This window comes from Microplitis demolitor, chromosome 8, assembly GCF_026212275.2.
Source record: "Microplitis demolitor isolate Queensland-Clemson2020A chromosome 8, iyMicDemo2.1a, whole genome shotgun sequence".
Classification (NCBI taxonomy): domain Eukaryota; kingdom Metazoa; phylum Arthropoda; class Insecta; order Hymenoptera; family Braconidae; genus Microplitis; species Microplitis demolitor.
Window position 1 is genome coordinate 1324791 of NC_068552.1, and position 14410 is coordinate 1339200.

The 14410-nt window shown below is 28.2% G+C and overlaps 1 protein-coding gene across 1 annotated transcript in view; it reads right to left on the minus strand.

Moving 5' to 3' along the window:
• LOC103568646 (glutamate receptor ionotropic, kainate 2) overlaps positions 1 to 14410 on the minus strand; it is a 178964-nt gene that overhangs the window by 77023 nt on the left and 87531 nt on the right. The window contains exons 3-5 of the mRNA XM_053741606.1: positions 11241 to 11492; positions 5196 to 5371; positions 1091 to 1144 (exon numbers count right to left, since the gene is read on the minus strand). Of these exons, the coding sequence (XP_053597581.1) occupies positions 1091 to 1144; positions 5196 to 5371; positions 11241 to 11492 (482 nt within the window). The remainder of the gene's footprint in view (positions 1 to 1090; positions 1145 to 5195; positions 5372 to 11240; positions 11493 to 14410) is intronic.

Below are 14410 nucleotides of genomic sequence, written 5' to 3' on the forward strand. Positions count from 1 at the left end.
AAGTATTTCTGCTACCAAAAACTAGAATATGACCTGAAGAATTTTTCAGAAAGTTTATGGAGGAGTCGAAAATACCGACTTATCGAATGCCTCTTCTCTTTTAAAAGTAAACTACACGCATGCGCTAATTACATTTATTTGACTGATGTATGGAAGAATATAGAGAGACCCATACGAACGATAGCATCGAGGGAGACAACTTAGCTATGATTAGGGATTAAGATTAAGGGGTGTTCCAAGTTAATGGGATTCCACTGTACTAAATATCCCTGGGAACATTATTAAGGAAATTTTACATAAATATGTCACTTGTCTTCAGCAAGTCCACATCATGTCTTGGACAAATCTGAGGCAAGATACTTTCGTAAATCTGTAAGAGCTTAGATTTGCTGCAGAATTGCTTAAGAAACCCAGACATGGCGCCCTATTCGTTACTTCACGAGTCTATTCAGCATTAGTATAGTAAATTGGGTGGCGCCCACTTAATGTTCGGTATAATTTAATTGAGTTATAGAATTGTTTATTGTTAGCACTTTGAATTAAAATGAGAACCACTGGGTTCACTGAAGGTACTGCATTCGAGCTTGAAGAAACCCGATATCTTAAGCAATTCTGCAACATCTCTAACCGAACATTGTTTTATAGTGCGTTCATTGGTCAAAAACTTCAAACTGTCTACAGATTTCCGTAAGTCTTTAAGAAAAGTCTTAAGCAAGACTTGATGAAATCTTTGCAAGAATACTTATGAAACCCATCTTCGTCAAGTCTTGTTTAAGTCTTCTCCCTATAAAATCTCGGGTCGAAATTTCAGGCCTGTTTTAATCATATTTTTTCTCATACATTTCAGACACATATTTGATGATTAAAATAGATCTCTATAGTAATAGTACTCATATGATAGTATCTACGTTAGCTATCTGGCAATATTATTTCATTACGATCATTGGTTGTTTTCGCAATCTCATGAAACGATCAGCGATGTCGTTTCAATTATTAATTTTAATTAAATGCATAATTAGAGCTTGCATTCATAATTGCATGTTTTTAATTAATTTATTATGGTATTATATTAATTAAATATTTAACTTACAAATGTTGTGAACATGTAATGATATCGATGGTCGTTCATTTGCAATTGGAGAATCTGCAACAAATTCAAATCACAAAAACCTTTAAATATTGATTAACATGGGAAATTTTTAATAAATTTAATTATGGTATCAAAAATGCTGTTTTATACGTCCTGCCTTTTCCTACATATTATATAAATTATAATCATGCGAATGCGTTAATATTGGAAATGCAAATGCACTGCAAAAACTATGGGATTAGTTTTCAGAGGTTAGCTGAGTCAAAAATTAAATCTCAGTTCTAATTTAGGTTGAAAAAAGGCTAAAAAGTTGAATTAAAGCTCAATGCAGTGACGTAAAGCATGAAGCTGAAGCTAGCGGCCATAATAAGTAGCGGCCACGCAAAAAAATGCTGGCCGCTACTTATTACAGCCGCTAGCTTCAGCTTCAAACGCACAGCAGAGTTTTACGTTTTAAGGTACCGGCGGGTAATAAAACCTTGTTAAGGGAGATTTTGAACAGAATCGAAAATAGTGTATTTAATTATCGAAATGTATCATTAATCTTTATTTCAATTAGCCATAAAATGTAATGAAGTAATGGTAATTTTTATCATAAACAAACCAAAAATTATACTTTTACAAAAACCATACGAATAGGGCTTATTTTACTACGGTAGGGTAAGAAGGCCTACATGAAACTGAAGCAAGTGGCCGTAAGAAGTAGCGGCCAGTAATTTTTTTGCGCGGCCGCTACTTATTTTGGCCGTTAGCTTCAGCTTCTATAAGGCTTGCGGATTAAACAAACTGGAATAGTTTAACTATACTTAATAAAATTGGTATTAGAGATGAATCATCACTTAAATTTAGCAACAATACTTTTTAAGAGTCAGAAGACTAGATTGTTTTTTATAATTTCTTCTGCGCAACAGCATATGACGGATAATGAAATATAGAAGACAGGGAACGTGGTATTGGGACTCTACATGGAAAAAACAGAATATTAAAAATTAATAAATAACAGTAAAAAGTGGACTCTGTTATCAATAATTACTATTATGTGCTTAATGCAAAGTAGTTTACTAATTTTTGTAGATTCCTAAAAACTATCAATTATTTCAAAAAGTAAAATATTATTACTTTTAGGTATAAGTGACTTATTAGTGAAAGTTTATTAATTTATGACATAATCTATCAAAAAGTAATGATTCAAATTAAGAATTGCTATTTTAGATACTGATTTTTCCGACCGGAAATTGAAAAAGTTACAAACTTTTATTTTATAAATTCGATATCACTGATCAATCATTAGCTTAGAATATCATTTATTCATCATTATAAATTAATTTACACTATACATAAATCGAATAAGTGGTAAATAATAAAATGAAAAATTAGTATACTAGATACTGATTTTGTTGCTCATAAAAATACCGAAAATTTTTAACTCTTATTTTATAAATTCTATCCCATTGACTAATAATTAACATAAAATGTTATTTATTCGTTATTATAAATTAATTTATTATATACATATATCGAATAAGTGGTAAATAATAAAATTAAAAATTCGTATACTAGATCTTTATATATTAATATGTACGTTTACTAATTTTTCGGTTCCTCATTTTCAAAATTTTTCTGTTTATTTGAATAGTAATAACTAGATACCAATTTATCGATTCTCTTTCATATTAATTTTAATATACGAAATTACAAATTTTGCTCTTCTGTATATTAAAGTTTAATATAAACAGTAGCCATTTTGTAATATATAGTGATCCTGGTTTGATATTAGTATCGAATATACTAACTTTAAGTCGAAAATAAACTACAAACTATTAAAATTTCGTGCATCATTTTTTTCCGTCTATAAATTTGTCGTAACATCTCTATGCAAGACCTTTCTACTAGAATAGCCTTTAACAAAGGCGGTCATTTTAAATATCATTTCTATCACTTAGGCTCTATTACTCGCGGATACCTTATTCTATGTGAACACTGAAAAAACGCCTACGCAAAAATGGAAAAAACAGCAATTTTTCCGTTTTTTCGGATTACAAATAAAAAATTTCATAAGAAAAATAATAAAATATCCAACTCTTTAAATTCATTTAAAACATTCAGCGTTCTTTATTTGTTTTTAAAAAATTTTCTCGTACCTTTGAAAATAAAAGTACTACTTAATAAATATACAAGTAAGCAATATAAAATTTTCAAGATTTAAGTAAAGGAATAACTAGAAATGCCACATTGAATTGAATTTTTTTTTCTGTATTTCCTACGCTACGTTTTCTCTCGCTATAAGTCTATCTACTCAAAAAAGGTTTGCGAACTTTGTATTTTCTACGGTTCTATAAATCTTTCGATATCCTTGGAGCTCTTCGTACATGGCAATCCGTTTCTCTTGCAAGCGCATCGTCGCAATAACGTATCGAAGCACGTCTAGGATAAAACGAGAAAAGTAAAACTCGCGAGCTTTTATTGGTTGAAAAAAAGAGCTTCTTGAACTACTCGACGTTACCACTACCAAATCATAGCAGTTTAACAAGTGCTAGGTTATGAAATTTTCATGTATACTATTCGCAGTCGGATGTTATCAATAAGATTTTATCCATGCTGATATGGAGTATTTGAATAAAGTCAACAATTCAAATATTTTTTTTTTTTTTTAATAGTGAAAATTCATGAAAATAACCTTAAGGTAGTAGGGCAGAGTGGGGTCAATTGGACCAAAAATACTTTAACATTTTTTTTTATATGAATAAAAGCAAAATGATAAATTTTTTTTACGAAATTATAATTTATTGTAGACTATCATTTTTCATAAGCACACAACTCAATGAATGATGAAAATTTTTAATCAATACGAAATTGTACAACTGCATCAAATGGTCCATTTGTCCCCTTGCGGGGGTAATTGAACCACTAGTCGGGGACAATTGAACCAAGAGTATTAGAACCACAAACGAATGACTTTAATGAATAATTTACTATTCATTACAGCTGAAAACTAAAATTACAACACTTCTAATAATATTTATTATTTTATATAACATTATATGTTATAACAATCACTTTTAAAACTTCTGTCAATATAATTATTTTTTTTCTTGGTTAGGTTAGCTTGTTTTCACATTCTGTCAAGATGCGCGCGCATGTCTGATGCTCACAGTGTGATTCGTGTGGTTCAACCGTCCCCGAGAGTACTGGTTCAATTGACCCCATATGATTTTATTGAAATAATTAGTTTAAAAAAAAATATTCAACAACTATTTTACTAGAAGTAAAATTAGAAATTTATGACAAATATATGTATGAAGGTATTACAAAAAAATTTTAAGATTACATTTGAAAATTAAAAAATTATTAAACAATTTGTCAAGAGCTGAAAAAAAAGTTCAGATGCTTATAAACACAAAAACTTGAATTTTTCAAAATTGAATCATCATATTGGTTCGAAATTTCGGTCAGACTAAGGTTTAGTGTATTGAAATATAACTCCAAGGACGACTCATTTCTATATTTTTTTCGATTTCTTAAGCTTACTGGTGCAATTGCCCCCACTCTCCCCTGCATTATTGTTTGCAAACTCTGCTATGAAAGTTCAATAATTAAAAAAAAGTAATGATTAAAAATAAAATAAGCGATTACTCAATTAAGGCATGAACTTTTGGTTTTCCATTTTTTTTTTTCCATTTCTCTTATACTGTCTCTACTTTATATCTTTCGTGTTAATTACTCTGCTGTAATTGAATCGAAAATTGCTAATTTAAATAAAATTTTTTATTAAATCATTCTCCTCAATTATTTAACGGAGCTATAGCTTAATAAATTATTAAGTAGAAAAAATAACAGTTTTTAATCGTAATTAAGTTAAATTTTATAGTTAGTGCTCATTAAAGATCTTAAAACGGCGCACGTTAAATGCAGTTCAACTGCTCAAAGATCTTTCTAAGAAAATACGTCAATTAACGAAGTTTAATCCTTCAAAAGGACGAATAAAACTCTTTTAATTAAGCCGAAAAAAATTTACTTTTTTTATTGTTTATCGTTGAAAATTTACATGAAAGATAATTTATTTATTTTTCCAAGTCTTGTCTAAAGTAAAAGTAAAAAAACTTACGGCTCGAAAAAAATACTGCATATGAGCAGGGTCGGTATCTACTATCAATTTATAAATTTCTTTTTGTCGAATTTCTCTAAGTACTTGTCGATATGTTCCAGCACCCGCCTGCCGGATGTACATCTCTGTTCTAGATGACGGCGGTGATTTCACGAGATCTTGAAGTTTGAATAATCCTGAAACAAATAAAAATATATTATTTAGGCAATGCAATTTTCTAGTACGAGCAGTCTACTTTACCCTCGTCTAAAATCGTCATTTCATCCCTTATTACACAATAAACTATCATATATTTTTTTTCGAAGACATAAAAGAAGCTGGAGCTAGCGGCCATAGTAAGTAGCGGCCAGAAATTTTTTGCGTGGATACTACTTACTACGGCGTGAAATGAAGCTGAAGCTAGCAGCCGTAGTAAGTAGCGGCCAAAAATTTTTCGCGTGGCTGATAGCTTCAGCTTCGTTTCACGTCATAATAAGTAGCGGCCACGCAAAAAATTTCTGGCCGCTACTTATTACGTAGGAGACGTAAATATGACTTAGGATATGATATACTCTCTTGTAGGACTCTAGTGTTGAAATTATCAAAAAATAATTGGCACTTTAGTTAAAATAAATGAAAATAAATTGTGAGAGATAATTAAAATTAAAACGAATTGATTATTCCCACAAGTACCTAGGCGTGTTTCGATCTCCGCTGAATATTTTCTCTATGTTTTTATTTAATGTATATGCTGTTATTACAAAATATATATATATATATATATATATATATATATATATATATATATACGTAATTACAGTCGCTATTAATTACAATATTTTACATAATATGATACATATAATAATAAATAATGTATTGCTAATTTGTATAAAGCTTTTCTCTTGGGAATTGTGCTTGTTTAAAGTTAGCTCTATAATGAACTCATAATAAATCGTGTTACCACCATGACAAGTATTATAAAACGTGAGATGATACCTCATTATTATCATTATTAAAAAAAACTCCGTTATTCATAAATGAATTTATATTGATTAACTTGTCGATATACTCATTAAAATAACATAGTAACAATCTCAAATAGCTTTTTGTAAAACATCACATAAATACTATATGTACATAAGTGGTGTCTAATAGTTCGAATTTATGAGTTATTCGTACTGAATCAAATCAAGTTTTTCGAATCGAATAATTGAACATTTGATACACTGAAAAAAATAATTGGTAGCCGCTACCAATTAATTCTTCGTAGCAGCTACCGATTATTTCTTGGTGGCCGCTACCATTTAAGTTTCAGTAGCAGCTACCGATTATTTCTTGGTAGCCGCTACTCATTAATTTTCAGTAGCAGCTACTGATTATTTCTTGGTGGCCACAACCAATTAATTTTCAGTAGCAGCTACCGATTATTTCTTGGTAACCGCTACTAATTAATTTTCAGTAGCAGCTACCGATTATTTCTTGGTGGCCGCTACCAATTAATTTTCAGTAGCAGCTACCGATTATTTCTTGGTGACTACTACTACTTAATTTTCAGTAGTGGCTACCAATTGCCAATCGGTAGCTGCTACCGATTATTTTTTTCAGTGTACGAACATGACTCGCATATTCCTAATATATATAAAAGCTATGATTAGAAATTTGTGTTCTTGAGATATAAACAAATCGTAAATATACAAAAAGAACTTAAATTAATTAAATTTGTCCATAGTTATATTTTATGAAGAATCGTTACTAAATATAATAAACTAGAAAATGGCTAAATTGAGAAAAAAATATAACAGAGTATATATTGTTATAAATAGCAGTAAGAAGTCGATGGATACAGACTGTCACATCATAAACTATTAAATTGAGAAATAACGAAGCTCATATTTTTTAGCTTTATTTTATATAGTCTAGTCTTCCAATTAGTAGAACGACGCAGTTCTACACTATACTCTGTACCGGAATGTGTGACCGTGTGATAAAAAGTGAGTATAAAAGGTTAGCGAGGTTGAAACACAGTATATATACTATAACGAAAAAAAAACTATAGCAAAGAAAATAAAGAAAGTAAGCAGACTTTGAATTTACTCTCTGACTTTGAGTAAGAGTTTTCCAACGTTAAATTCATGATACGTCTCTTTTATACTGATATATAATAACAGTCGACCATTATTGCGATTTTTTTTTTTTTTTGGTTTAAGTGCGTTCTGAATCATTATTGTATATTTTTAGCAATGATTATTACATTGCAATAACATTAAAACCTGATGTACAACCACTTCGATATCGACAAAACTGAGCCAAGAAGAAAATCGCATTTTATTTACTTGTCCTACTTTATGGTATGGTTGTACACTATCCTTAAAAAATCCAATTTACTCTATGTTACTCAAGCTAAATTAAAAGTTGTTATCTATAAAAATATAATCAGGCTTAACTTCACAGTTTTCATTTTAAAAACTATGAATAACTATATTTCTAAATTAGTGCTGTTCGCAACCATTGTAAGAGCTATTTTTGATATTTGATTAACGTCTAATCTAAATTTTTAGGTTATAAAAATAGTAACCTAAAAGCTACCTGACTCCCCCCACATAAAAAAGTTATATATAGCTGATCATATACTTTGCATATATAAAAATAGATAAAATTATATATGGGCAAATATATAAAATTTTGCTGCTTATTAAATATATTAGTCATATATGGATTATTGTATAACATATTATATAATGATGTCATACATTTTTGATATAACATTAAACATATAACATTTGATATACCAGTAAGATATATATTTTATTATTCGCAGATATATAACTTGTATTATATTCGGAATAGTATATGATTCGATATATAATATATATTATATTTCACATTATAGGATGAACAGTATATTGAAATCGATTTTTGAATTGATTTTAGAATCGGATGAATCCATTAGAAAAATGAATAATATTATCATATATCACATATATGTAGAATTATACATAGTGATATATAGCAATAATATATTACCATGAATATGCGGTAGTATATATATATGGCAAGTTATATTGTGATACTTTATGAGGGTATATATGTAGTAAAATATACATAGTATTATATAGCAATAATATATCTCATCATATACTTTACATCATATACTTTCACATATAAAAATTATTATATTGTTACTTTATATATTTTGCAACATATATGGAAATATATGGCAGTAATACATTTGAAGTTATATCGTCACATATATCATAATTATATTGAGTAAACATATATAATTAGATATATAAAATTTTGCCGCTTATTAAATATATTAGTCATATATTGATTATTGTATAACATATTATATAATGATGTCATACATTTTTGATATAACATTAAACATATAACATTTAATATACCAGTAAGATATATATTTTATTATTCGCAGATATATAACTTGTATTATATTCGGAATAGTATATGATTCGATATATAATATATATTATATATCACAATATAGGGTGAACAGTATATTGAAATCGATTATTGAATTGATTTTAGAATCGGATGAATCCATTAGAAAAATGAATAATATTATCATATATCACATATATGTAGGATTATACATAGTGATATATAGCAATAATATATTACCATGAATATGCGGTAGTATATATATGGCAAGTTATATTGTGATACTTTATGAGGGTATATATGTAGTAAAATATACATAGTATTATATAGCAATAATATATCTCATCATATACTTTACATCATATACTTTCACATATAAAAATTATTATATTGTTACATTATATTTTGCAACATATATGGAAATATATATGGCAGTAATACATTTGAAGTTATATCGTCACATATATCATAATTATATTGAGTAAACATATATAATTAGATATATATAATTTTGCCGTTATATATGATCACATATTCACCATATACATCAATATATATTCGACCATATAGTTTTTTTATGCGGATATATTTATGTGGATTCCTATGGGTTCCCATGCAATCTAACATCAATTTTTTTGATAGGGACGTGTATATGGCCCGAATTAAGAATACCAAATTCTGAGTTTGCGCCGAGGCAATCGAATAAGATCCGCATTACAAAAATAACACACACCCGAATTCATGCTTAATTAGGAAAGCATAATTCTGCACACATTCGTAAACGGATCTTTCACCTAAAAACTGTAGCCCCATTGTGTCCGCCCTTCCCCTATTCATTTGTGCTTCAATGAAAATTCTTCTATATTGTCTTTTGTCACCCCGAATTCGTTTTTTTTTTTTTTTTTTTTTTTTGTTAAATCTTCATTTTATGAGAATATTCTGTTACGTCGAAAATATCAAAAAAATTATTCGAGATGCAATAGAGTTTTTTTAAATTTACAATCAATGAATTGCATTATAAATGAAGATTATGGAATTTGAGATAAAGCATAACTTGGCATTTTTCAAGTTATCGTGTCTTGCCGGATTGTGATCTGGAAATCTATTTATCCATCTTCTTCGTTTACCTTCATGTCTGTCATATTTTTAAAATTTATGATTGTTGGCCTTATCTCTTATACTTTTTGTGGTAACTTCTATGTTCCTTCTACGTACAAGCAAATCCGCTTTTTATCATGATTGTATTTGTAGCTGTTATATTTTCTAGCTTTTATTATTACAAGTCTTTATTTATCTCTCGGTTGTGTTTTATAAGATACACACGAGTATATTCTTCATTTCAATTCAATCTTACTTTTGCTACTATAAGCTAACCCGCATGAAAAAACTATATGGTCGAACATATATCGATAAATATATGGTGAATATGTGACCATATATAACGGCAGAATTATATATATGTAATTATATATGTTTACTCAATATAATTATGATATATGTGACGATATAACTTCAAATGTATTACTGCCATATATTTCCATATATGTTGCAAAATATATAATGTAACAATATAATAATTTTTATATGTGAAAGTATATGATGTAAAGTATATGATGAGATATATTATTGCTATATAATACTATGTATATTTTACTACATATATACCCTCATAAAGTATCACAATATAACTTGCCATATATATACTACCGCATATTCATGGTAATATATTATTGCTATATATCACTATGTATAATCCTACATATATGTGATATATGATAATATTATTCATTTTTCTAATGGATTCATCCGATTCTAAAATCAATTCAATAATCGATTTCAATTTACTGTTCATCCTATACTGTGAAATATAATATATATTATATATCGAATCATATACTATTCCGAATATAATACAAGTTATATATCTGAGAATAATAAAATATATATCTTACTGTTATATTAAATGTTATATGTTTAATGTTATATCAAAAATGTATGACATCATTATATAATATGTTATACAATAATCCATATATGACATATATTTAATAAGCGGCAAAATTTTATATATTTGCCCATATATAATTTTATCTATTTTTATATATGCAAAGTATAATTCTCGGTATATGATCAGCTACATATAGCTTTTTTATGTGGATAGAGACTTAAAACACAGATTTTTTTTTTTCAATGTTTCGTGTGAAAGCTGAAAAAAAAAGTATCGTTTTATTTTTGAAACATCATAATACGTGTATATTTTTTTTCATGTGGGTCGAAATTTGACATTCTTAATTCGGATCATATACGCGTTCTTATCAAAAAAATCCATGTGGGATTGCATGGGGACCCATAGTAATTCACAGAGATAAGTATGGATTTATGGAAAAATCCATAGAAATTAATATAAGAGAAAATGGATTTAGATAAGAGTCCATGTAGAAAATCATGAATATCTGGATTCTCATATCCCATATAGAAAATTCCCATAGGAGACTGTGGGTGTCTGGATTTTTATGTCTATTGACAAAGGCCATGTGGGAACCTACATAGGAATCCAGCCTGGATTCTCGCATGGATTTCTTTGATAGGGTATATATATATATATATATATTAATTTCAAAATAAATTGCAAGTTACAATTAAACTGATTTAGCTCTCAAAACGTACCATAATTTTCTTCGTAGATAATAGCAACCTTGGTCCAATTTAGGAAAGACATCAAATCCTTGAATGCTTTATTCAGATGTTCTTGCGCTGGGTAAAGATTAATACTGAACTCTTTGAATGCAGGTTCAAAGTCCATCCTGGCTTCGAGATGTGGTACATCTAAGGCTTCACAAATGCTTTGAATATGCGCTCCTAATAAAGGATCCGATGGTCCAAATATTCCCTGAACGGATCTCGATAATTGCTTGCAAGCTGTAACCATAAGCAATAACAACAACTTTAGTCAATATTCCAATGAAATTTATCTTAATCCTCCTATAATAATCTTAAATCCTTAATACCGATTTTATTTCAGTAAGAAGCGTATTTTTAATATATTCTTTGATCACAAAATTAAGTTACTGAGATTAAAATATAACAGGAGCTGAGGGAAGTAAGTTTGTGTCAGCGGAAAATTATGAGGAAATTATATGTAAGCAAAGAATCTGTCCTTTCACTGAAACATGACTATTACATCTACTCTGAGTTTTTTTTTCTGTCTATAGCCGGATATTTCTTTGACGGGTAGTTTTATCAAAGCTGTGTAAGCTTCAATGTAAGACCACTGGCCTTTCACGATAGTTAAATCCTGCTCTATATTTTTTGCATAATTTAAGATGGACCATGCGGTATTTGATGTTCCGGCGATCTACATACAATGTATTCATGGATACTAGAGTATACTTTGTCGTGTCAACTCTTAAGTTGATGTCCACTATGTTCCTGACGTCATGTGAATTGTTCAAAACGGCAAAAAAAATGGAACCATGGTTTTTGCAAAAAAAATGGAACCATGGTTTTAGCAAAAAAAATGGAACCATAGTTTTTGCAAAAAAATGGAACCATGGTTTTTGCAAAAAAAATGGAACCATGGTTTTTGCAAAAAAAATGTATTGTATCTTTCAATGGATTGTTCAAGACGTGGGTTTTTTTTTTTTTTTTTGAATTTGCTAATTAGAATTTTGAATTAAAAAGTATTGAATAATAAAATGAAAAGTTCGTATACTAGATCCTTATAATTCATTTTTTAAATATTTTGTTTTTAATGTACTCTCAAAACTATTTTATATTATTATATGCAGTATAAAATCAAATTATATTTATCTTTGATATATTAAAATAATCATAATATCTATATAATGGATGAATAGTCTATATATATGTAGATATATATTTGTGGTAACTTAATGGTTGAAATAAACCAACACCAATGGGTTAAGTGTTCAACTATTACATCTCTCTATTACTATCAGTTCCATGCGATTTTCAGAATGTCCCAATTAATTCAGCCACTACGCATGTCGACGAGTGCACCAAGCATTGCCGAGTAATACACGATGAATAAGCAATATATTTGTGGCTCAATGCTACGTAAGCTATAAAATTTGAATTCATTTTCAAAATCGATGCATAGGATAACATTTCGAAAAGATGGTGCACTAAAATACAATTTTACTGTAATTAGTGATTAAAGTAACGAACATTATTTTCATGTTCTGTCTTGTCAAATTTGTAACTATCCGAATTTGCAACACGGAGAAATACAATACGCGATATCCGAAAGAAGTGAAATAAATTATTTTGGACGCGAAGCGGAGAGGTTGTGCTTTATAACGGACTTCTTAAGGTCAAGCAATTTTTTCGCATTAAACTGTATATATTATTTTCATATCACACATACACGTTATAAAAAAACACATTAATCTAAAGAGAAAACACTAATTAATAAGACTGATACTTTCATTAAGTTATCCGATACGTGTTATAGTAAAAAAAAGTTCAATAAAAAATATGTGATATCCCGCATGAAAAAACTATATATGGTCGAACATATATTGATATATGGTGAATATGTAACCATATATAACGGCAGAATTATATATATCTAATTATATATGTTTACTCAATATAATTATGATATATGTGACGATATAACTTCAAATGTATTACTGCCATATATTTCCATATATGTTGCAAAATATAATGTAACAATATAATAATTTTTATATGTGAAAGTATATGATGTAAAGTATATGATGAGATATATTATTGCTATATAATACTATGTATATTTTACTACATATATACCCTCATAAAGTATCACAATATAACTTGCCATATATATATTACCGCATATTCATGGTAATATATTATTGCTATATATCACGATGTATAATCCTACATATATGTGATATATGACAATATTATTCATTTTTCTGATGGATTCATCCGATTCTTAAATCAATTCAATAATCGATTTCGATATACTGTTCACCCTATATTGTGATATATAATATATATTATATATCGAATCATATACTATTCCGAATATAATACAAGTTATATATCTGCGAATAATAAAATATATATCTTACTTGTATATTAAATGTTATATGTTTAATGTTATATCAAAAATGTATGACATCATTATATATGTTATACAATAATCCATATATGACATATATTTAATAAGCGGAAAATTTATATATTTGCCCATATATAATTTTATCTATTTTTATATATGCAAAGTATAATTCTCGGTATATGATTAGATATATATAGCTTTCTCATGTGGGGTAGACGTCAGTTAGTCTGTAGTCCAAAAAAATCTGTGGCACGGATATCTCGTAAACGGCTTGACAAAATGACTTTATTTTTTTTTCACTGTCTTCAGAATTATGCAAAGAAGGTCCTTTTCGAAAATCACTATTGTAGTCCTTCTCGTTTTTTTTATAATAAATCATTTCTGTTAAAACCGGCGCCATGTAAACAAACACACTGCAGCCATTTTTTTATTTTATCAGGAATGTTTTTTTTTATCATCGAACTTTGCTGATATCATAAAGTTCTACTTTACCATCAGATAATTTTTTTTATTGCCAACTGTCATAAAATTAACTAAATTAAAAAAAAAAAAGACAGATTTCTTTCTAGATGTTTATTAAAAAATTTTGTAATTAAAAATGAAAATTAATAATTTATATATATTTTATTGTAACATGAACGTTCGAGGTGCGCACTTTTGGATTTTCAAACTTTTTTTTTTTTTTTCAATACTGTTGTCCTCTTACAGATTAATGATACAACTATTCTCAACAATCTAATGAAAATAACAGTGAATTCTTTCATTC